The 25,158-nt window shown below is 42.2% G+C and overlaps 1 protein-coding gene across 1 annotated transcript in view; it reads left to right on the plus strand.

Moving 5' to 3' along the window:
• The first annotated feature begins 12,120 nt into the window (after positions 1 to 12,120).
• The window catches only part of slc24a3 (solute carrier family 24 member 3), a 116,925-nt gene continuing 103,887 nt past the window's right edge, over positions 12,121 to 25,158 (plus strand). The window contains exon 1 of the mRNA XM_046358674.1: positions 12,121 to 12,576. Coding sequence (XP_046214630.1) covers positions 12,384 to 12,576 — 193 coding nt within the window. The 5' untranslated portion in view covers positions 12,121 to 12,383. The remainder of the gene's footprint in view (positions 12,577 to 25,158) is intronic.

A 25,158-nucleotide genomic window follows, 5' to 3' on the forward strand; every position in this document is an offset into this window, starting at 1 on the left:
TGGCTGGGGTGTTAACCATGTTCCAGTTTAGGTCGCCTAGCAGCACGAGCTCGGAAGATAGATGGGGGGCAATCAGTTCACATATGGTGTCCAGTGCACAGCTGGGGGCAGAGGGTGGTCTATAGCAGGCGGCAACGGTGAGAGACTTGTTTTTAGAGAGGTGGATTTTTAAAAGTAGAAGTTCAAATTGTTTGGGTACAGACCTGGATAGTAGGACAGAACTCTGCAGGCTATCTTTGCAGTAGATTGCAACACCGCCCCCTTTGGCAGTTCTATCTTGTCTGAAAATGTTGTAATTTGGAATTAAAATTTCAGAATTTTTGGTGGTCTTCCTAAGCCAGGATTCAGACACAGCTAGAACATCCGGGTTGGCAGAGTGTGCTAAAGCAGTGAATACAACAAACTTAGGGAGGAGGCTTCTAATGTTAACATGCATGAAACCAAGGCTATTACGGTTACAGAAGTCATCAAAAGAGAGCACCTGGGGAATAGGAGTGGAGCTAGGCACTGCAGGGCCTGGATTCACCTCTACATCGCCAGAGGAACATAGGAGGAGAAGAATAAGGGTACTGCTAAAAGCAATAAGAATTGGTCGTCTAGAACGTCTGGAACAGAGAGTAAAAGGAGGTTTCTGGGGGCAATAAAATAGCATCAAGGTATAATGTACAGACAAAGGTATGGTAGGATGTGAATACAGTGGAGGTAAACCTAGGTATTGAGTGATGAAGAGAGAGATATTGTCTCTAGAAACATTATTGAAACCAGGAGATGTCATTGCATGTGTGGGTGGTGGAACTAATAAATTGGATAAGGTATAGTGAGCAGGACTAGAGGCTCTACAGTGAAATAAGCCAATAAACACTAACCAGAACAGCAATGGACAAGACATATTGACATTAAGGAGAGGCATCCTTAGTCGAGTGATCAAAAGCGTCCAGTGAGTGGAGTGGTTGGTTTGGGGTTCACGGCGATTTAGACAGCTAGCCAGGACATCGGTAGCAAGCTAGCATAGGATGGAGGTCTGTTGTTAGCCACCTCTTGCGTTCCGTCAGTAGATTAGTGGGGTTCCGTGTGGTAGAGGGGATTAGTCCAAATCACACAACAACAAAAAATTTGTTAAAAATAGATATAGTTATAGAGGCCCAAGAAGAAACATAATAAAAATAAATAAATTGTCCGATTGTCTATTCTGAGAGCAGCCGGTAAGACAGCTAACGGTTAGCAGGCCGCAGATGGGCATTCAGGTAACGTCGCGACGGAGGAGCCAGCCGGATCTCCTTCGGGTAGATAACGTCGGCAGTCCAGTTGTTAAGGCCCGGTGTGGCTGCGCGTAGGCAGTAAAACGGGTCTGGATAGGTGACTGCAGCCCAGGAGTGATTGACGGAGCTGGCTAGCTCCGGAGTAATTGATGTTTGCTCCGGAATCGACAAGAGCAGATAGACACACGGATAGCAGCTAGCTAGCTGTGAGATCCGGGAATGAATGTCCTAGAGAGCAGTTGAAATCCAAGGACATGGAGAGAAAAATTGGTCCGGTATGTTCCGTTTCGAGCCGCGCTGCGCCGTACAAAACTGGCGAGAGATTTTCGAGCTAAAGGATAGCTGATGACCACAAACCGTGGTTGGCTGAATACTAACGATTTGCCAGTAAAGAAGCTAACTAGCTTCTGAACTAGCTTCTGATTAGCTTCTGGCTAGCTTCTTGGAGTTTCTGGCTAGCTTATGGCTAGCTTCTTGGAGGATTGCAGATTTGAGGTAAATAATACTTATTTATAAATATAAATTGGTGAGGCGGGTTGCAGGAGAGTGTTTTGAAGATGAGTTGATGGAAAATACAAATAAAATGTATGTGAAAAAAAGTTGTAAATATATATATATATACAGAACACGACAAGACGAGGACAAAAGACGTCTGAACTGCTATGCCATCTCGTGATATGCGTCTGGAACAAATGTTAGACAGAGGCATTGAGTGATACTGTGTAAAATCTTTGTTGTTTTGTGCTCTCAGCGTAATCAATCCTGTTTGGTGTCAGATGCAGCCTGATCACTTGAAATAAACCGTGATTTCGGAGGTTTGAAAAGGTCCTGAGAATGTCGATATATAAAAACAATTGCCCAGCACTGGGTGCAAACTTGTGATGCCTGGAGCCAGAGCATGCTGCTTAGACCACTGCTCCACCACAGTTCACAATGCTCTAGCAAGCCTTGAGAATACTTAATGGTAGTTGATGGAAACAGCAGTTTTCAATTATTTTGTTTTAAGCCCTTCCCTTCATAGTCCTAACCTTAACCACTCAAAATGAATACCCAAACTTAACCATTTGAGTTGTTTCTGTTTTAACCGTGTAACCAAGCGGAATTAACCCTGTAGCCATGCAGAATTAACAGTGTAACCACACAGAATTAATGCATTAAATAGACATTTATCCATAACTCGTCAATTTTTGAAGGGAAACTATGAGATCTTGTTGGGCAGATGGATATGCTCTGTGTGTGTTTGTGCATGCATGCAAGTGTTTTGGTAAGTTGTGGAGAAGCCTTTATTAGAGCGCAGTATGGCTGAGGCATTCTGTTCTCTAAAGAAGGGGATGTTCTCTTACCAAGACAGAGAGAACACCCAGTCCTAGAAGGGAACAGGTAGCGGCTTTTTTTTGGGTGTCTGTCTGTCTGTCTGTCTGTCTGTCTGTCTGTCTGTCTGTCTGTCTGTCTGTCTGTCTGTCTGTCTGTCTGTCTGTCTGTCTGTCTGTCTGTCTGTCTGTCTGTCTGTCTGTCTGTCTGTCTGTCTGTCTGTCTGTCTGTCTGTCTGTCTGTCTGTCTGTCTGTCTGTCTGTCTGTCTGTCTGTCTGTCTGTCTGTCTGTCTGTCTGTCTGTCTGTCTGTCTGTCTGTCTGTCTGTCTGTCTGTCTGTGTGTGTGTGTGTGTGTGTGTGTGTGTGTGTGTGTGTGTGTGTGTGTGTGTGTGTGTGTGTGTGTGTGTGTGTGTGTGTGTGTGTGTGTGTGTGTGTGTGTGTGTGTGTGTGTGTGTGTGTGTGTGAAAAATAGCAGGAACCTGTAAAAACATTTGAACATAATACGCTATAGCACAACAGGATTAGTCAGACAATGAGCACCACTGTTGTTGAAGACAACGTTTTACAGCCTGTTTTCTTTCAGGGACACCTGCCAAAAATGTGTATGTGCATTCGAACCAGCATCCCCAACTTCATAACACACTCAAGTTGACCGTTCAACCTTCTGAAGCAAGAAGCTAGCTAGTCATTCCAGTTACTTACAGTTGAAGTCGGAAGTTTAAATACATTAAAACTCAGTAGTTCACAATTCCTGACATTTAATCCTCGTAAATATTCCCTGTATTAGGTCAGTTAGGATCACCACTTTACTTTAAAAATGTAAAATGTCAGAATAATATTAGAGAGAATTACTTATTTAAGCTTTTATGTCTTTCATCACATTCCCAGTGGGTCAGAAGTTTACATACACTCAATTAGTATTTGGTAGCATTGCATTTAAATTGTTTAATTTGGGTAGCCTTCCACAAGCTTCCCATAATAAGTTGCGTGAATTTTGTCCCATTCCTCCTGACAGAGATGGTTAACAGAGTCAGGTTTGTAGGCATGCTTGCTCGCACACGCTTTTTCAGTTCTGCCCAGAACATTTCTATGGGATTGAGGACAGGGCTTTGTGATGGCCACTCCAATAACCTTGACTTTATTGTCCTTCAGCCATTTTTTCCACAATTTTGGAAGAATGCTTGGGGTCATTGTCCATTTGGAAGACCCATTTACGACCAAGCTTTAACTTCCTCACTGATGTCTTGAGATAATTCTTCAATATATCCACATAACTTTCCTACCTCATGATGCCATCTAATTTGTGAAGTGCACCAGTCCCTTCTGCAGCAAAGCACCCCCACAACATGATGCTGCCACCCCTGTGCTTCACAGTTGGGATGGTGTTCTTGGGCTTGCAAGCCTCCCCCTTTTTCCTCCAAACATAACGATGGTCATTATGGCCAAACAGTGCTATTTTTGTTTTATCAGACCAGAGGATATTTCTCCAAAAAGTACAATCTTTGTCCCCATGTGCAGTTGCAAACCGTAGTCTGGCTTTTTTGTGGCAGTTTTGGAGCAGTCGCTTCTTCCTTGCTCAGCAGCCTTTCAAGTTATGTCGATATAGGACTTGTTTTACTGTGGATATAGATACTTTTGTACCGGTTTCCTCCAGCATCTTCACAAGGTCCTTTGTTGTTGTTCTGGGATCAATTTGCACTTTTCTCACCAAAGTACATTTATCTCTAGGAGACAGAACGCGTCTCCTTCCTGAGCTGTATGACAGCTGCGGGGTCCCATGGTGTTTATACTTGCGTACAATTGTTTGTACAGATGAACGTGGTACCTTCAGGCATTTGGAAATTGCGCCCAAGGATGAACCAGACCCGTGGAGGTCTACAATTTCTTTTCTGAGGTCTTGGCTGATTTCTTTTGATTTTCCCATGATGTCAAGCAAAGATGCACTGAGTATGAAGGTAGGCCTTGAAATACATCCACAGGTACACCTCCAATTGACTCAAATTATGTCAATTAGCCTATCAGAAGCTTCTAAAGCGATGACATGGAATTTTCTAAGCTGTTTAAAGGCACAGTCAACTTAGTATATGTAAACTTCTGACCCACTGTAAATGTGATACTATGAATTATAAGTGAAATAATCTGTCTGTAAACAATTGTTGGAAAAATTACTTGTCATGCACAAAGCAGATGTCCTAAACCAACTTGCTAAAAGTATAGTTTGTTTTCACAAGACATTTGTGAAGTGGTTGAAAAACGCGTTTTAACGACTCCAACCTAGTGTATGTAAACTTCTGACTTCAACTGTATCTGACTGTCCTGATAAAGCAGGAGACATTGGTATTCAGGGGAGGCAAATGATAGCGAGGACAGTCTTTCGCTTACACTATATGACGAAGGGGCTGGAAAAATCAACTGATTTCCTGCATTTAAACACATTTTGCCATGGTGCAGAGAGAAGAAATGTGAAGTTTTATAGTGCTATTATACATAATTTGTCATGATTCTAAGAGATGTTCCAGTTTTAAAGCAAATTTCCTGCAATTCTACACTTTTTGCTATTTTTGTTTGCCGTTTTATAGCTCATCTCATGCTTTTGTTCACATTTTGCCATGAGGCTGAGAGAAAATGTTGCCGTTTTAAATCTAATTTACTGCAATTCTACAAATGTTTCTATCATATGTCATCTGGGGGCCCACCGACCCCCTGGAGGTCAGGGAGGTCGTGCCCTGAGTGCCCGTTCGTTAATCCGGCCCTGTATGACATGGGTATCAAGTCATCATACGCCTCTTATTAATTGAATACCTGAGGTGGCACTGTCATGTGGACATGGAGAGCATAGATGCCATTTCATGGCTTTACCATAGATCCGTTTAATACACAGAATTATATGTATGACGTACATAGCTGTCTGCCCTTTCTGTTTCTGATAGTTGATTCTCAATTGTAGAAGAACAATGCATAGAAGTGTGTAGGCTTCACCTGGCACCTGCTACCATACCTCGTTCAAAGGCACATTTTGTCTTGCCCATTCACCCTCTGAATGGCACAAAAACACAATCCATGACTCAATAGTCTCAAGGTTTAAAAATCCTTTTTAACCTGTCTCCTCCCCTTCATCTACACTGATTGGATTTAACAAGTGACATCAAGAGATTATAGCTTTCACTTGGATTCACCTGGTCAGTCTATGTCATGGAAAGAGCAGGTGTTCTTAATGTATACTCATTGAATGTAGGTCTGTTTTAGATAATACAAATTGAGTACACAGCATCTTGTAAAAATTGTTAAATTAATGAACAGTTATGAGAAAGATACTGTAGAGGGGATTGTCACTACTGCTTCTATAGTTGGAGACGATCAATAGTAGCACATCAAGCCATTCTCTCTCTTACATTAATAAAATCAGGCATCTTCAAATGCACACACACGGTACATGGTTTTAAATGAGTCACAGCGGGTAACACAGCGGGAGCCACAACCAAGCAACAGGCACTGCTGCAGACTGTCTTTGAATGAAACTGTTGAGGCATGAAAGACAGACAGAGAATGTTATTACCCTCCCTAATATTAGACTACAATGTCAGGGTCACACTGTCTCATGTTTCCATGAAGAACAGACGGACAGAGGGGATTGTGGGCCTGCCTCAAAACATCATACTACAGGGCTAGACTATGCTGAGCAAAGTGTGATTAAACAGGTGTGTAGGGTCAAACACTGACATTCACATAACAGACTGTACGGGGTTATAAATCTGATGTCAACCAGATTTGATCAATCGGGCACCAACTAACATCAGCAAAACTCTCCAATCCAGTAGTATGGAACAATATCACCACAAACCCTCTTTCACTCGCTCTCTCTCTCTCTCTCTCTCTCTCTCTCTCTCTCTCTCTCTCTCTCTCTCTCTCTCTCTCTCTCTCTCTCTCTCTCACACACGCACCTCAAAATGCTTCACTGCAACCTATGCTGATCTAAAGCCCTACAGAATCAATGGGAGAGGTTCACTTCATCAATAGCTGAGACAAATCACTGCTCAGTGATGCAGGCACTAATAGTACACAGGGTATTGCCTATATAGGGACCAATATCCAAGTGATAGAGGCTGAAACCTACCTGAAGAGGAGAGATTTTATGAGCTACTAAACCATTGAAGAAGTTTAACCATTACTGGGAAGTGCTAGAGAGTATTTTTTGTAAATTGGTAAATGTGGCATGAAGCAGTGCATGATGGTTAAATGTGGCACTCAAGCTTGTCCCTGATTACTTCCTCTTCATCATACAACAACAATCTCCCACATAAATCAGCAATATACTTTTTATTTAACCAGACAAGTCAGTTAAGAATAAATTCTTATTTACAATGACGGCCTATCCCGGCCAAACCCGGACGATGCTGGGCCAATTGTGAGCCGCTCTATGGGACTCCCGATCACTGCTGGTTGTGGTACAGACGGGATCTGAGATCCAGTGCTTTAGACTGCTGCGCCACTCGGAATCTCAAACAACCTGAAACCTGAGTCTCTATCTCATTACAATGCGTTCTGCCAGTGGTGGCTGTGAATTATTCAATGCTAATCATTTGTAACTGTCTCTCTTCCTCCATAACCACAAGGTTATACAATTATAACATTTGGGTAAACTCTCTTGAAGTGGTATGTTATGTTTGGAGAGGTCAATGTGTATCTACGGAGGCGCCATACAAATGTGGAGATAAATGTCTTTCATTAATAACAATATCTGCTGCCTGAAATTGCATGGCTGCCACTGAGTAATGCATTAAGTGGTGCATCTGAGTAATGCGGTCACTTACACAGCTGGCCACTCCGATACAGTTTGAAGCCTTATAACTGGGTAAACAAAACGTCCATCTCTATTGATCAAAAGAAGGAGAAAACAGAGCTCAATTGAACTGAAACCAGCTTCACACAGAGTTACAAGACTAACAGCACATCAAAGACTGGACAGGGACAAATCACGCCAGAGAGAAAGAGAGAGAGAGAAAGGGAGAAAGAGATCACACACTAGAGATGAAAAAATGTACAGCATGGCTGAAAGAGAGGGAGGGGAAGTGCATGAGCAAATGAATACACAAGAGGATGAGAGGCAGGGAAAGAGAATAAGAGTGATAAACGTATGAAAATAAGAGGTAATGTTGAAGATACCCCCTAGGTCTGCTTGGGCTAGCATTTAATTCCCAGTGAGGCTATCACCATACCCAAACCAGGTGCGTGCGACAATGTGTGCCATCGTGCGCAAATAGATTTTGTCCCTCCACTCCGAACGCAATCACGACATGCAGGTTGAAATATCAAAACAAACTCTACAATTATATTAATTTGGGGACAGGTCGAAAATAATTAAACATTTATGGCAATTTAGCTAGATAGTTAGCTGTTGCCATCTAATTTGTTGTGGGACATAAACGTTGAGTTGTTACTCTGACAATTAATCCACACATAAAACGGTCAAGCAAATCGCTTCTAGTCATCTCTCCTCCTTCCAGGCTTTTTTTCTTTGGACTTTATATGGCGATTGTCATTTAACTTTCATAGTATTACCATGACGACGACCGACCTCAGTTCGTCTTTCAATCACCCACGTGGGTATAACCAGTGAAGAAATGGCACATGGGTATCTGCTTCTATAAACCAATGAGGAGATGGGAGAGGCAGGACTTGCACCGCGTTAAGCGTCACAAATAGAACTGACACTTGTTGGTGCGTGCGAGCAGTGTGGGGGCAATGATTGAATAACATGTATGTGTAAATGTATTTTGCAATGCTCACGCACGCGACGTGACCGGTGTGGTCAGCATATTACCTAGCAAAACTCTTGAATCTCAAATCAAATCAAATGTTATTTGTCACATACACATGGTTAGCAGATGTTAATGCGAGTGTAGCGAAATGGTTGTGCTTCTAGTTCCGACAATGCAGTAATAACCAACAAGTAATCTAACTAACAATTCCAAAACTACTGTCTTATACACAGTGTAAGGGGATAAAGAATATAGAGATATATGAATGAGTGATGGTACAAAGCAGCATAGGCAAGATACAGTAGATGGTATCGAGTACAGTATATACATATTAGATGAGTATGTAAACAAAGTGGCATAGTTAAAGTGGCTAGTGATACATGTATTACATAAGGATGCAGTAGATGATATAGAGTACAGTATATACATATGCATATGAGATGAATAATGTAAGGTGTGTAACATTATATTAGGTAGCATTGTTTAAAGTGGCTAGTGATATATTTTACATCATTTCCCATCAATTCCCATTATTAAAGTGGCTGGAGTTGAGTCAGTGTCAATGTCAGTGTGTTGGCAGCAGCCACTCAATGTTAGTGGTTGCTGTTTAACAGTCTGATGGCCTTGAGATAGAAGCTGTTTTTCAGTCTCTAGGTCCCAGCTTTGATGCACCTGTACTGACCTCGCCTTCTGGATGATAGTGGGGTGAACAGGCAGTGGCTCGGGTGGTTGTTGTCCTTGATGATCTTTATGGCCTTCCTGTAACATCGGGTGGTGTAGGTGTCCTGGAGGGCAGTAGTTTGCCCCCGGTGATGCGTTGTGCAGACCTCACTACCCTCTGGAGAGCCTTACGGGTGTGGGCGGAGCAGTTGACGTACCAGGCGGTGATACAGCCCGCCAGGATGCTCAAGATTGTGCATCTGTAGAAGTTTGTGAGAGCTTTTGGCGACAAGACAAATTTCTTCAGCCTCCTGAGGTTGAAGAGGCGCTACTGCGCCTTCTTCACGATGCTGTCTGTGTGAGTGGACCAATTCAGTTTGTCTGTGATGTGTATGCCGAGGAACTTAAAACTTGCTACCCTCTCCACTACTGTTCCATTGATGTGGATAGGGGGGTGTTCCCTCAAGTCCACAATCATCTCCTTAGTTTTGTTGCCGTTGAGTGTGAGGTTATTTTCCTGACACCACACTCCGAGGGCCCTCACCTCCTCCCTGTAGGCCTTCTCGTCGTTGTTGGTAATCAAGCCTACCACTGTTGTGTCGTCCTCAAACTTGATGATTGAGTTGGAGGCGTGCGTGGCCACGCAGTCGTGGGTGAACAGGGAGTACAGTAGAGGACTCAGAACGCACCCTTTTGGGGCCCCAGTGTTGAGGATCAGCGGGGTGGAGATGTTGTTGCCTACCCTCACCACCTGGGGGCGGCCCGTCAGGAAGTCCAGTACCCAGTTGCACAGGGCGGGGTCGAGACCCAGGGTGTCAAGCTTGATGACGAGCTTGGAGGGTACTATGGTGTTGAATGCCGAGCTGTAGTCGATGAACAGCATTCTCACATAGGTATTCCTCTTGTCCAGATGGGTTAGGGCAGTGTGCAGTGTGGTTGAGATTGCATCGTCTGTGGACCTATTTGGGCGGTAAGCAAATTGGAGTGGGTCTAGGGTGTCAGGTAGGGTGGAGGTGATATGGTCCTTGACTAGTCTCTCAAAGCACTTCATGATGACGGAAGTGACTGCTACGGGGCGGTAGTCGTTTAGCTCAGTTACCTTAGCTTTCTTGGGAACAGGAACAATGGTGGCCCTCTTGAAGCATGTGGGAACAGCAGACTGGTATAGGGATTGATTGAATATGTCCGTAAACACACCGGCCAGCTGGTCTGCGCATGCTCTGAGGGTGCGGCTGGGGATGCCGTCTGGGCCTGCAGACTTGCGAGGGTTAACACGTTTAAATGTCTTACTCACCTCGGCTGCAGTGAAGGAGAGTCTGCATGTTTTCGTTGCAGGCCGTGTCAGTGGCACTGTATAGTCCTCAAAGCAGGCAAAAAAGTTATTTAGTCTGCCTGGGAGCAAGACATCCTGGTCCGTGACTGGGCTGGTTTTCTTCTTGTAGTCCGTGATTGATTGTAGACCCTGCCACATGCCTCTTGTGTCTGAGCCGTTGAATTGAGATTCTACTTTGTCTCTGTACTGACGCTTAGCTTGTTTGATAGCCTTGCGGAGGGAATAGCTGCACTGTTTGTATTCGGTCATGTTACCAGTCACCTTGCCCTGATTAAAAGCAGTGGTTCGCGCTTTCAGTTTCACGCGAATGCTGCCATCAATCCACGGTTTCTGGTTAGGGAATGTTTTAATCGTTGCTATGGGAACGACATCTTCAACACACGTTCTAATGAACTCGCACAGCGAATCAGCGTATTCGTCAATGTTGTTATCTGATGCAATACGAAACATATCCCAGTCCACGTGATGGAAGCAGTCTTGGAGTGTGGAGTCAGCTTGGTCGGACCAGCGAATCTCAGGTTCATTGCGTGTTTAAACCAGTCTTCCTCCTTTCCACTAAGGCAGTAGAAACGGCACTGAATCAAAAATCCGTTTCCTCATCATAATCCATTTGATTCAATTTTCCAATGTCCTGAATCCCTGCTGTGATGCGCTCTGGAACAGGATTATGTTCAAACCTGAAGTGTGTTGCGTTTGTTTGGGCATATGAGAGTGTATGTGTGAGTGAGATTGTGCGAGTACGGACCAAGGGGCGATAGCTCTAATCTGGCAACTCATTGGCTAACACTCAATCAGAGGGCATTATGGGATAGGTGGGTCTGAGGACACCTCCATCCTGTGATTCATGTAAGTGCTTAAAATGCACTATGGATGTTTCTGGCTTGGGAGGAACAGAGGGTGTTACCTTTGACCCCAATCAACTGGAGTGTGTGTGATCAACCTGTTGTTCAGTCTATTGAGGCTGACTACGTTATACTACATACTGAATGGAGGCTGATACTGAACATGAACCCACTGATGAGTGGAATGCATCAAAAGCAGAGTAGAGTGGGTGTATGCTGGGTCTCACCGGGTTAGAAGAGGTCAACCTGTGATTATGAGATAATGGAGAGGAGAGTGGTGCGGTGCATGAGTGTTAAGATTGACATTCACCCACAGTGTGTGTGTGTGTGTGTGTGTGTGTGTGTGTGTGTGTGTGTGTGTGTGTGTGTGTGTGTGTGTGTGTGTGTGTGTGTGTGTGTGTGTGTGTGTGTGTGTGTGTGTGTGTGTGTGTGTGTGTGTGTGTGTGTGTGTGTGTGTGTGTGTGTGTGTGTGTGTGTGTACTTATGGGTGCCTGCCATTCTCATGCAAAGGATTTACAATGTCCAAATTGCCATCCATTGTCAAACGGGTTTTACTGCAATAGGCTAGCAGAAAGAAACGATGGAATATGGGCCTACTGCATCCAGGAGAGGGCAACGATGAGCGAGTATTTTTTTATTCCAAATAACGCCTGCTGCTTCAAAAATGTATCCCACTGAGCACATACGCAAGTTCAACGTCTAGTGTTGATTTACATTTAATTGTGTTGTCAATTAACCTGAATTCAACATTAAATCATAAAAAATGTAAACCATAGGCTAATTCTGTTGGCTATAGCTTTACAATCTCTCTCTCTCTCACACACACACACACACACACACACACACACACACACACACACACACACACACACACACACACACACACACACACACACACACACACACACACATACTCCTCCCCTCTCTTTTTTGCGCTCTCTCTTCAACATCACCAGCCTCGCTGCAGACTGTGTCCTGCGAGAACTGGCACCAAACTGAAGCATCCATGGAGTGCTCAGTCCTCTCGCAACATCCACAACAACACTTCGGTCCGAAGTAATATAGAAGACAACATCGCAACCGACGCAAGATAGAACAACAACATTTTCTTTCGCCCATCTCTTTCGTTGTGTAACTTTCCGAAACCCTCTTTCTCCCGGCTTCCCTCCACGTTCACTTTCTGGTACCCCAGAAGCCTTGTCGCCGTAAAAACGTATCCATGGATGGGATGTCTGTTGGCATGATGCCCGGGACCGTCCGGGTGCGATGTGGGCCGCTTCAAGTGATGCTGAACCAGCAGAAAACCAAAGCTCGGCGGAAAAAGCGAAAGGATTTGCTCGGTGTGCAGATGTGCTTCATTGGTGTGCTGCTCATGCTTGTAATGGGGCTCTCGTGTTTGGCGGAGAAAGCAGGTGAGATACTTATATTTATATTATATATTTATATTTAAGTCATTTAGCAGACGCTCTTATCCAGAGCGACTTACAACTTGTTGCCAGAATGGTTTGTTGAACAGTTGCCTATTTGCAATCGTTTGGGAGAGTGTTTGTAATTGAGTTTCACTATTGTATGAGGCTCCTAAGAATGAAAATATAGGCAGTGATGTTAGAACTTTGTTCAATATCAGTTTTAGTAGGCACTTCATAGTGAGTGTGCAGCGTGGTCTCATTCTAGACGTAATATAGGAAAGGTAAATCAGGGACACGAACTAGTATGTGTTACATTTGGTATGTTTACTTAAGGCAAAAACGAAAGTAGGGTGGTATAGCACGAACGTCTAGTTGCCCAAAGGTTGTGAGTTCAAATCTCATTACAGGCAATTTTAGCAATTTTTCTGCTAATTACTACTTTGTAGTAAGTTAACACTTCCCCAACCTTAGCCCTAACTGTAACCGTTTAACCGAACTCCTAAACTTAACCCTAACCTAACCCCTAGCCTAGCTAACATTAACCAGCTAAGTAATGTTAGCCACCTAGCTAAAATTCGTAACATATAATATGAATTGTAATTCGTAACATATCATACGAAATGGGTGATGGACATCAACAAATAAATACATACGAAACATAATATTGTATGGTATACTATATTGTATAATATTCCGGTATTCCGGATTTACATACAGAATAATATGACATGCTCTGAGACCAGGTTGGAGTGTGACCTTTTAGTTTCCATGAGAATGGTCTTTGTTATGTTTACCTAAAGCGAGGGTTGCGCATAAATTAGTTACAACAAATAATGTAAAATTAATTATTAATTATTCGATCTTGCAACCTTTCGGTACTAGTCCAACGCTCTAACCACTAGGGTACCTGCCACCCACGTGTGGTGCAAGAACTGAAATGTGTTAAATGTTACAACTTTTCTAAATTAATGCTATGTTACGAATTCCAATTTGTTGTGGCTAACATGAACTAGTCTAGGAGTTAAGTTAAAACAAAGGTGTCAAACTCATTCCGTGGACGGCAGTGTCTGTGGGTTTTCGCTCCTCTCTTGTACATGACTGATAAATTAAGGTCACTAATTATGGAACTCTCCACACCTGGTTGTCTAGGGCTTAATTGAAAGGAAAAAACATATACCTGCCGACAGTAGGCCCTCCATGGAATTAGACCTAGACAACCAGGTGAGGGGAGTTTCTTACTAATTAGTGACCTTAATTCATCAAGTACAAGGGAGAAGTGTGAACCCGCATAAGCTCTGCCCTCCGTGGAATGAGTTTGACACATGGTATTGATCAATAAAAAAAATGAATGCTATTAAAACATAACTTTTACTAGTATGATGTGTGTCCCTCAGTTTTATGTCGTTGATGTTACCCCCTTCAAAATCACTCTTTACAAAGATAAACAAGGACCATGAGCATTCTCTCCAATGGCAAACTGTTATTGGGGGATATATTAAATACAATTATTATTTAGTATGCCATAAATTTGAGGATTCCATTGATCATTTGTTATCTAAATCCAAAGTGTTACGTGGCGTTAGTCAATTTAAAATGATTGATTATCACTTTAGTAAATTAGTTTTAAATAGTTGCTTACATAAAAATTGAGAATTTTTGCCATTTAAGAAAATCTTCATTTACCAAAAATGTCTCATTGGCGTTACCATCATTGGTGTTACTACTCCTACTTGTGGCCAATGTTATTGTAATGGTAAAAAGTCATTAAGCCACCATATTAGTTGATTTACTATGGGAAGATGTACGCAAATACATTTAAATGCAAACATCTTGAAAAAGTATGTTTATTTTTTCTCAAATGCCATTTCCAAATGCCACCGTAATTCAAACACAACCCAGCTATGTGTATTTTGCTCTGACAATAAAATGTCTTAACGTGTGTTTAAAATCCTATGTCTAAAATGGGTAGAAGAACTTAACATGAGAAACTGAACATGACCATAATATGTTATTTGATCACCACTGAAGTGGAGAAAAGTGAAACAATTCACGTTCTTGTAAGGTTAAAAAAAAATGACCAAGAGGGGAGAGGGACACTGGCGACAACTTCCTGCATTCTCCCCCTTATACACTGTCAAAGCAAGAGAGATCATAAAACGAAAGATTTTAGATTTCACGTAATGCTACTTACCAAATACAGAGTTAGGTTTTATCTTAGGGGAAGCAAGCTCAAAGTTGAATGTTAGTTGCGACTCAATGTGTCTAAGAAATCACTTGTAGGCTATTTGGAGGTAAAGTACAACATGCTATTGTATCAATGACACACTCTTTGGGCACCTCTTATTTTATTACATTATTTTATTTACACCTATACGGACATAATGGATTGGATTATTATAACACTCTTCCAGATTGTCAAAGTAGGCGTACATTCCATCATCCACTAGTTTTCTACAGAACCAAGGTGTTGATGCTCTGTGGTATCTACAATTGACGTCGGAAGTTTACATACACCTTAGCCAAGTACATTAAAACTCAGTAGTTCACAATTCCTGACATTTAATCTGAGTAAAAATTCCCTGTCTTTGGTCAGTTAGGATCACCACTTTATTTTAAGAATGTGAAATGTCAGAATAATAGTAGAGAGAATTACTTATTTAAGCTTTTATTTCTTTCATCACATTCCCAGTGGGTCAGAAGTTTACATACACTCAATTAGTATTTGGTAGCATTGCCTTTAAATTGTTTAACTTGGGTCAAACGTTTCGGGTAGCCTTCCAAAAACCTTCCCACAATAAGTTGGGTTAATTTTGTCCCATTCCTCCTGACAGAGCTGGTGTAACTGAGTCATGTTTGTAGGCCTCTTTGCTCGCACACGCTTTTTCAGTTCTGCCCACAAAGTTTCTATAGGATTGAGGTCAGGGCTTTGTGACTTTGTTGTCCTAAAGCCATTTTGCCACAACTTTGGAAGAATGCTTGGGGTCATTGTCCATTTGGAAGACCCATTTGCGACCAAGATGTTGCTTAAGATGTTGCTTAACATCTTAAGATGTTGCTTCAATATATCCACATGATTTTCCTGCCTCATGATGCCATATATTTTGTGAAGTGCACCAGTCCCACCTGCAGCAAAGCACCCCCACAACATGACGCTGCCACCCCTGTGCTTCACTGTTAGGATAGTGTTCTTGGGCTTGCAAGCCTCCCCCTTTTTCCTCCAAACATAACGATGGTCATTATGGCCAAACAGTTCTGTTTTTGTTTCATCAGACCAGAGGACATTTCCCCCAAAAGTATGATCTTTGTCCCCATGTGCAGTTGCAAACCGTAGTCTGTCTTTTTTATGGCAGTTTTGGAGCAGTGGCTTCTTCCTTGCTGAGTGGCCTTTCAAGTTATGTCGATATAGGACTTGTTTTACTGTGGATATAGATACTTTTGTACCGGTTTTCCTCCAGCATCTTCACAAGGTCCTTTGCTGTTGTTCTGGGATTAATTTGCACTTTTCGCACCAAAGTACGTTCATCTCTAGGAGACAGAACGTGCCTCTTTCCTGAGCGGTATGACGGCTGCGTGGTCCCATGGTGTTTATACTTGCGTTCTATTGTTTATACAGATGAACGTGGTACCTTCAGGCATTTGGAAATTGCTCCCAAGGATGAACCAGACTTGTGGAGGTCTACAATTGTTTTTCTGAGGTCTTGGCTGATTTCTTTTGTTTTTCCCATGATGTCAAGCAAAGAGGCACTGAGTTTGAAGGTAGGCCTTGAAATACATCCACAGGTACACCTCCAATTGACTCAAATTATGTCAATTAGCCTATCAGAAGCTTCTAAAGCCATGACAACATTTTCCAAGCTGTTTAGAGGCACAGTCAACTTAGTGTATGTAAACTTTCTGACCCACTGTAATTGTGATACAGTGAATTGTAAGTGAAATAATCTGTCTGCAAACATTTGTTTGAAAAATTACTTGTATCTTGCACAAAGTAGATGTCCTAACCGACTTTCCAAAACTATAGTTTGTTAACAAGAAATTTGTGGAGTGGTTGAAACACTTAGGTTGGAGTCGTTAAAACTAGTTGATGTAAACTTCCGACTTCAACTGTATGTTGTTAAGCACCTGTAGGAATGTTGTTTTTTTCCTCTACTGATAAGATGGCGGTGTCAGGGACTGTAAGCTTGATCATTGATTGTGTTGTCAGGTGGTGCTGATTCCCTTCCTCAGAATATAGTGATGTTTTCCAGGGCTGACCGTCAGTCATCATGAACCCACACCAACAAATTGTGCATGTGTGCCTGCCTGTGGGCACTGTTTACTCTGTCTCCCATATAGCATCAACCCCTTCACGTCCCTCCCTCTGTTCCTCCTCAATCTGCTCCTATGTCTTTCCATTCAGGCCCTTTTTTTAAACAAAGCAATATAATAATTACATTTAGGGTTCTATTTTCGTCTGGCGGTAAGGTGGCGCAAGTGTCAAACGCACATTAGTTTGCAATTTCGTTATGTAAAAACTGGCGCATTGGCATTTTCCAGACCTAATGCCAGGTTTGGCAATTTACCTGTCTAACGTCAGCTCAATTGCGCTGAGGTGGAAGGGGTGGCAATATTTGAGGTGTGTCCTTAACAAGCGCAAAAGTGACAATTTCATGCAGGGTAATGGGAAGTTTGAAGATCCACAAAAAGCCGGTCTTAACAGTAATGCAGTTGATAATGGAATGGGTTTTGAGAGTGGAAGCACAGCCTACCTAGCCTTGATGCTGCCCATGGAAGAGATGTGCATTTTGTGTCTGAATTTCCCCCCAAAATAAAAAATACTTGGTTTCTGCATATTTCGCCTTCCCTCCCCTTAATCACGGCTAGTTTAGCAGAGTCACTTAGGTGCATCTTTTTATCCTGGCCATTAGCCAACTAGCCTATGAATCAAGAGGTTTTAAATGGTCTACTAAGGGCTTTGAAATAATTTGGAGGTCTTTGCCCTCCTGCTTTTTCATTATTCACAATACACATACCTGCATACTTCATTTAGCTTGTTCGAGTAGGCTATCCATCCCAATTTTCAAAGAGCGACCCTCAAACGATCAGGCTACCAAAGATATATTTGTGCTAGTGCTGTTCGGGTTGACTCAACCAGCAGTTCCATTTGGGGATGTGCAGAAAAAGTTGAAGTCGAACCACGGATGCCGAAAAGGACAATGTCTCGGTGGTAAAGTTTAATTCAATAAGAAAAAAGCTGCAAAAATGAGAGTTGAAATTGGAAAGAAGGGAGGGCCAGAAAAGTCATGTTTGGGAAAGATTTGGTGAAGTGGTAAAGGGATGATAGCAGTGCCGTCAATGTTATGTGTGAAGATTGAGGCGGTTAGCAAATTCAACAGTCACAAGATATAGACCTATGGCACATCAACGGATCTGTAGCCTACTGTTCAGATGATGGTTAAATGGAAAGAGAAATGTTGTCTCTGACTGTAGGTCTATATCCTCTCACATAGCCTTAATATTACCTCCTGCAGAATAAACCATTTCTTTCAGTAATTTATAGACCAAATGTAACCAATATTTTGACAAGGGAAAAGGATGGGAGAAATATGATCTCTTTCTTTCAGCTTCTTGAGAGAATGGGAATGCAATTAGATATTGTCTGTAGAGGTGCTATCTTTATCAGCATCATAAAGGTTGATAGTATTTTACAACCACATAAAATGAATCCAAGCCGAACTGAAATCTTACCAGAAACATAGGCCTAAATGTTGGGTCGTTTTTACAGCTTCCTATTTCCTTACAACCGGCCAAACTGATGTCATTTGGACATTTTGCAAAGAAAATATTTCCTGTTATTATAAAAAAAAAAATATATTGGATTTTCTCTGTACTGATGAAAACTGGATTAAAGCATTCATTCTATCGATTTATGACATTCTGGTGATCAAGGGTTTATTTAGTATTCTAGTAATGACAGGAGAGAAGCTGCATGTATCTAATTATTGACAAGTTGACTAACAAATAGCCTACCAAAATGTCTGAAATTATAAGCAGAAACATAGGCTACATCTAAATTAGGTTAGAAAAATCATGCACCCCCAGTCAAAAAATAGTCTCTGACCAGCCTACAGCGCATTTTCTATATTAGCGGGTTTGGGTCTGGTACGGGACTCAGATTTTCACCTTATCACATCTCGTCTAGTCGGGCAGTTGCGGATGGGTTATTAGCAGTTGCGGGTGAACAAAAAACTGACCCGCGCACCACTAACACGCGCTCCTCCAAACTATTCAATTCTCTTATAATGCCGACGACCATTTAAAAAAAAAACCCGCCTCACACATAGGCAACGACACAATTGACAGGAGCCTTGTAGTTTCTATAGACAAGCAAATGTTATGAATAAAGACATTTAGGCTTATATGTGCACATGTAGCACATGGGGATGTGTGTTACTCCTCAGCCCTACGTGTCCCGCTTGCGGCGCCTCATTAGCTAGCTTTTGAGGTGGCACAATCGGCTAAGACGCTCGAGGAGGGTGGTCACGTGACTTCGTGAGGCAGTCCAGAGTTTAAGCCAGGAATGGGCCGAATCGGGAGGAAGTGGTACTCGCTATGCAAGCTGCGTGACATACTTTACACACACAGTGCCATGGAATGAGAAGTGATTTATGATATCATGCTTCTGACCCAATCCTATTTAGAATTATCATTGTTGGTTTAAAAAGCAGATTGATTGATCATTTTTTGTTTAACTTGATTAAAAACCAAACTAATTAGAAAGATTCACCTTCCTTGGGTTTATGGTGAGAACGTAGGCTACATGGCTTGAATGCAATGCAAATCCGTCTGCTATTGCTGGAGAAGTGCAAATTTGATCTGTAAGATGGTTCATTGAGTGTTTATAAAACACAACACGTTTTCACACTATAAACGGTGAGTGGACATTCACTTTTCTCTTTATTTTGGCTCTTTATCCAGCTCCTGTGAAAAGTGAGGATGTGCGTAAAACCCTCCATAGTCTAAGTTGCCTAGTCTGTATTATACGCCCACAGCAATGTCCAGCCTGCAATTTACAGTAGGCTGTAATGTATTTCCATATTGAAGCAACGCAATTAGAACAATGCGGACTGCAAACAAGTTTAACATATTTAGCAAATGGGGCAGGCTATTTAGTGAGCTAGACTAACATTCAAATTGGAGTTGATGACATTGCAATACATAAAATAAATACAAATCAAATGTTGTCACGTGCCGAATACAACAGGTTTACACCTTACAGAGAAATGCTTACTTACAAGAAATTCAGTTTTAAGAAAATACAGAGGAGAAAATAAAGTAAGAGATAAGAATAACAAATAATTAAAGAGCAGCAGTAAATGACAATAGCGGGGCTATCTGTCGTTCTGCCCCTGAACAGGCAGTTAACCCACTGTTCCTAGGCCGTCGTTGAAAATAAGAATTTGTTCTTAACTGACTTGCCTAGTTAAATAAAGGTAAAAAAAATATAAAATATATATATATATATATATATATATATATATATATATATATATATATATATATATATATATATATATATATATATATATATATACAGGGAGTACCGGTACAGAGTCAATGCAAAAAGTCTGGGTAGCCATTTGATTAGCTGTTCAGGAGTCTTATGGCTTGGGGGTAGAAGTTGTTTAGAAACCTCTAGGACCTAGACTTGGCACTTCGGCACAGCTGAGATCAGTGCAGTAGCAGAGAGAACAGTCTATGACTAGGGTGGCTGGAGTCTTTGACAATTTTTAGGGCCTTCCTCTGACACCGCCTGGTATAGAGGTCCTGGATGGCAGGAAGCTTGGCCCCATTGATGTACTGGACCGTACGCACTACCCTCTGTAGTGCCTTGCGGTCGGAGGCCGAACAGTTGCCATACCAGGCAGTGATGCAACCAGTCAGGATGCTCTCGATGGTGCAGCTGTAAAACTTTTTGAGGATCTGAGGACCCATGCCAAATCTTTTCAGTCTCCTGGGGAGGAATAGGTTTTGTCGTACCCTCTTCATGACTGTCTTGGTGTGCTTGGGTGTGCTGAGGTCAATGAAAAGCATTCTCACATAGGCGTTCCGTTTGTCCAGGTGTGACAGGGCAGTATGGAGTGCAATAGAGATTGCATCATCTGTGGATCTGTTGGTGTGGTATGCAAATTGGAGTGGGTTTAGGGTTTCTGGGATAATGGTGTTCATGTGAGCCATGACCAGTCTTTCAAATCATTTCATGGCTTCAGACGTGAGTGCTACTGGTCAGTAGTCATTTAGGCAGGTTACTTTAGTGTTCTTGGGCACAGGGACTATGGTGGTCTGCTTGAAATATGGTGGTATTACAGACTCAGACAGGGACAGGTTGAAAATGTCAGTGAAGACACTTGCCAGTTGGTCAGCGCATGCTCGGAGTACACGTCCTGTAATCCGTCTGGTCCTGCGGCCTTGTGAATGTTGACCTGTTTTGAAGGTCTCACATCGGCTGCGGAGAGCGTGATCACAGTCGTTCGGAACGGCTGATGTTCTCATGCATGTTTCAGTGTTTCTTGCCTCGAACCGAACATTGAAGTTATTTAGCTCGTCTGGTAGGCTCGTGTCACTAGGCAGCTCTCAGCTGTCCCATCCCTTTGTAGTCTGTAATAGTTTGCAAGCCCTGCCAAACCCAACGAGCATCGGAGCCAGTGTAGTACGATTCGATCTTTGTCCTGTATTGAAGCTTTGCCTGTTTGATGGTTCGTTGGATAGTATAGCAGGATTTCTTATAAGCTTCCGTGTTAGAGTCTCGCTCCTTGAAAGCGACAGCTCTACCCTTTATCTCAGTGCGAATGTTGCCTGTATGTAATCCATGGCTTCTGGTTGGGTTATGTACGTACAGTCACTGTGGGGACGATGCCCTCAATGCACTTATTGATAAAGCCAGTGACTGATGTGGTGTACTCCTCAATGCCATCTGAAGAATCCCGGAATATATTGCAGTCTGTGCTAGCAAAGCAGTCCTGTAGTTTAGCATCTCTTCATCTGACCACTTATTTATAGACCGAGTCACTGGTGCTCCCTGCTTACATTTTTTCTTGTAAGCAGGAATTAGGAGGATAGAATTTGCCAAATGGAGGGCGAGGGAGAGCTTTGTACGCGTCTCTGTGTCTGGAGTAAAGGTGGTCTAGAATTTTTTCCTCTGGTTACACATTTAGCATGCTGATAGAAATGAGGTAAAACTGATTTAAGTTTCCCTGCATTAAAGTCCCTGCCTACTAGGAGCGCAGCCTCTTGATGAGCGTTTTCCTATTTATAGCGATATACAGTTCATTGCGCCCAGTATTAGTGCCAGCATCAGTCTGTGGTGGTATGTAGACAGCTACGAAAAATCCAGATGAAAACTGTACCTAGAGAGTTTAAGGCGGAAGTTTACATACACTTAGGTGGTAGTCATTAAAACTCCCTTTTCAACCACTCTACAAACTTCTCGTTGGCAAGTCGGTTAGGACATCTATTTTGTGCATGACACAAGTAATTTTTCCAACAAATGTTTGCAGACAAATTATTTAACTTATAATTCACTGTATCACAATTCCAGTGGGTCAGACGTTTAAACAGCTTGGAAAATTACAGAAAAGGATGTCATGGTTTTAGAAGCTTCTGACAGGATCATTGACATCATTTGAGTCAATTGGAGGTGTACCTGTGGATGTATTTCAATGCCTACCCTCAAACTCAGTGCCTCTTTGCTTGACATCATGGGAAAATCAAAAGGAATCAGCCAAGACCCCAGAAAATAAATTGTAGACCTCCACAAGTCTGGTTCATCCTTGGGAGCAATTTCCACATGCCTGAAGGTACCACGTTCATCTGTATAAACAATAGTACATAAGTATAAACACCATGGGACCATGAAGCCGTCATTCCGCTCAAGAAGAAGACGTGTGGTGTCTCCTAGAGATGAACGTACTTTGGTGCGAAAAGTGCAAATTGATCCCAGAACGACAGCAAAGGGCCATGTAAAGATGCTGGAGGAAACAGGAACAAATGTATCTATATCCACAGTAAAACAAGTCCTATATCGACATAACCTGAAAGGCCGCTCAGCAAGGAGGACGCCACTGGTCCAAAACTGCCATAAAAAGACAGACTATGGTTTTGCAACTGCACATGGGGACAAAGATCATACTTTTTGGAGAAATACCCTCTGGTCTGATGAAACAAAAATAGAACTGTTTGGCCATAATGACCATCGTTATGTTTGAAGGAAAAAGAGGGAGGCTTGCAAGCCGAAGGACACCATCCCAACCATGAAGCATGGGGGTGGCAGCATCATGTTGTGGGGTTTCTTTTCTGCAGGAGGGACTGGTGCACTTCACAAAATATATGGCATCATGAGGTAGGACAATGATGTGGATATATTGAAGCAGCATCTCAAGACATCAGTTAAAGATTGGTCACAAATGGGTCTTCCAAATGGACAATGACCTCACGCATTCTTCCAAAGTTGTGGCAAAATGGCTTAAGGACAACAAAGCCAAGGTATTGGAGTGGCCATCAGAAAGCCCTGACCTCAATCCTATAGAAAATCTGTGGGCAGAACTGAAAAAGCGTGTGTGAGCAAGGAGACCTACAAACCTGACTCAGTTACACCAGCTCTGTCAGGAGGAATGGGCCATTATTCACCCAACCCAACCAACCCAATCCAGCAGCTCTTTTCGGTCATAAGAGACAGTAGCAGCAACATTTTGCACAAAACAAGTTACAAACACGGAAAAACAAACAAAATAGCATGATTGGTTAACCTGTCTAGGACTTTCCGCTAGTGGAACCCCTCGCCAACAGCCAATGAAATTGCAGGGCGCCAAATACAAATCAACAGAAATCTTATAAATCAAATTTCTCAAACATACAAGTATTAGGCACCATTTTAAAGATACCATTCTCTTTAATCCAGCCACAGTGTCTGATTTCAAAAATGCTTAAAGCGAAAGCTCCACAAACGATTATGTTAGGTCATCACCAACTCAACCCAGCCATTTTTCCAGCCAAAGAGAGTCACAAAAAGCACAAATAGAGATAAAATTAATCACTAACCTTTGATGATCTTCATCAGATGGACTCATAGGACTTCATGTTACACAATACATGTATGTTTTGTTCGGTAAAGTTCATATTTATATCCCAAAATCTTATTTTACATTGGTGTGTTACGTTCAGTAGTTCCAAAACATGCAGTGATATTGCAGAGAGCTACATGAATTCACAGAAATACTCATAATAAATGTTGATAATACAACTACTATACATGGAACTTTAGAGTTCACTTCTCCTTGATGCAACCGCTGTGTCAGATTTCAAAAAAACTTTACGGAAAAAGCATAATCTGAGAACGGCGCTCAGAGCTCAAACCAGCCAGAGAAATATCCGCCATGTTGGGTAGTCAACATTATTCATAAATAGCATTATAAATATTTACTTACCTTTGATGATCTTCATCAGAATGCACTCCCAGGAATCGCAGTTCCACAATAAATGCTTGTTTTGTTTGATAATGTCCATCATTTATGTACATTTATGTCCAATAGCTTCTTTTGTTAGGGCGTTTGGTAAACAAATCCAAAAGTGTGATCTGGTCCATTCGGACGAAATGTTCAAAAAGAAGAAGAAACTTGTCAGACTAAGTATAGAATCAATCTTTAGGATGGTTTTATCATAAATGTTCCAACCGGAGAATTCTATTGTCTGTAGAAAAGCAATGGAACGAGAGCTACTTCTCAAGTGAAAGCGCGTGACTGAGAACGAGGCTGTAAGCAGACCCCTTAGTCAAACAGCTCCCATCCGGCCCCCCTTCACATGAGCAGCCTGAAACAACGTTCTAAAGACGGTTGACATCTAGTGGAAGCCTTAGGAAGTGACAAATAACCCATATCCCACTGTGTATTCGATAGGGAGGAGTTCAAAAACTACAAACCTCAGATTTCCACTTCCTGTTTGGATTTTCTCAGGTTTTTGCCTGCCGTATTAGTTATGTTATACTCACAGACATCATTCAAACAGTTGTAGAAACTTCAGAGTGTTTTCTATCCAATACTAATAATAATTTGCATATATTAGCATCTGGGACTGAGTAGGAGGCATTTCACTCTGGGCACGCTATTCATCAAAAAGTGAAAATGCTGCCCTCTATCCCAAACAAGTTAAGAGCCGATAAGACGGCAGCCCTCCCATCATAAATAGACAACTTGAATTAACCACATACCTAGCCAGGGGCTTGTTCTGATTGGCTAATGAGGAGCCAAGCCTCGACACACCCACAACTTGTTTATTTATCAAAACCCAATCATTTTGCGCCACCGCCAGCAACTGCGCCCATAATTGTGGTTGTGAAAATAGCAAAAATAGTTATGACACCCCCAAACCTACAGTATAGCGTTACCACCAGCGCTTAGATTTATCATTGCGTTAGGTTTGTTAAAATAGAACCCTTAGAGAAAGCCATGGTTATTAATATGAGCAAACATGTTTTAGCGGATGTATTATCTCCTGCCATTTAAAATGATTGGCTTGACACTTTACCTAAGTCAGACCATTACGCCCTATGGGTTG

Source organism: Oncorhynchus gorbuscha, linkage group LG08, assembly GCF_021184085.1.
Source record: "Oncorhynchus gorbuscha isolate QuinsamMale2020 ecotype Even-year linkage group LG08, OgorEven_v1.0, whole genome shotgun sequence".
In the NCBI taxonomy this organism is placed as follows: domain Eukaryota; kingdom Metazoa; phylum Chordata; class Actinopteri; order Salmoniformes; family Salmonidae; genus Oncorhynchus; species Oncorhynchus gorbuscha.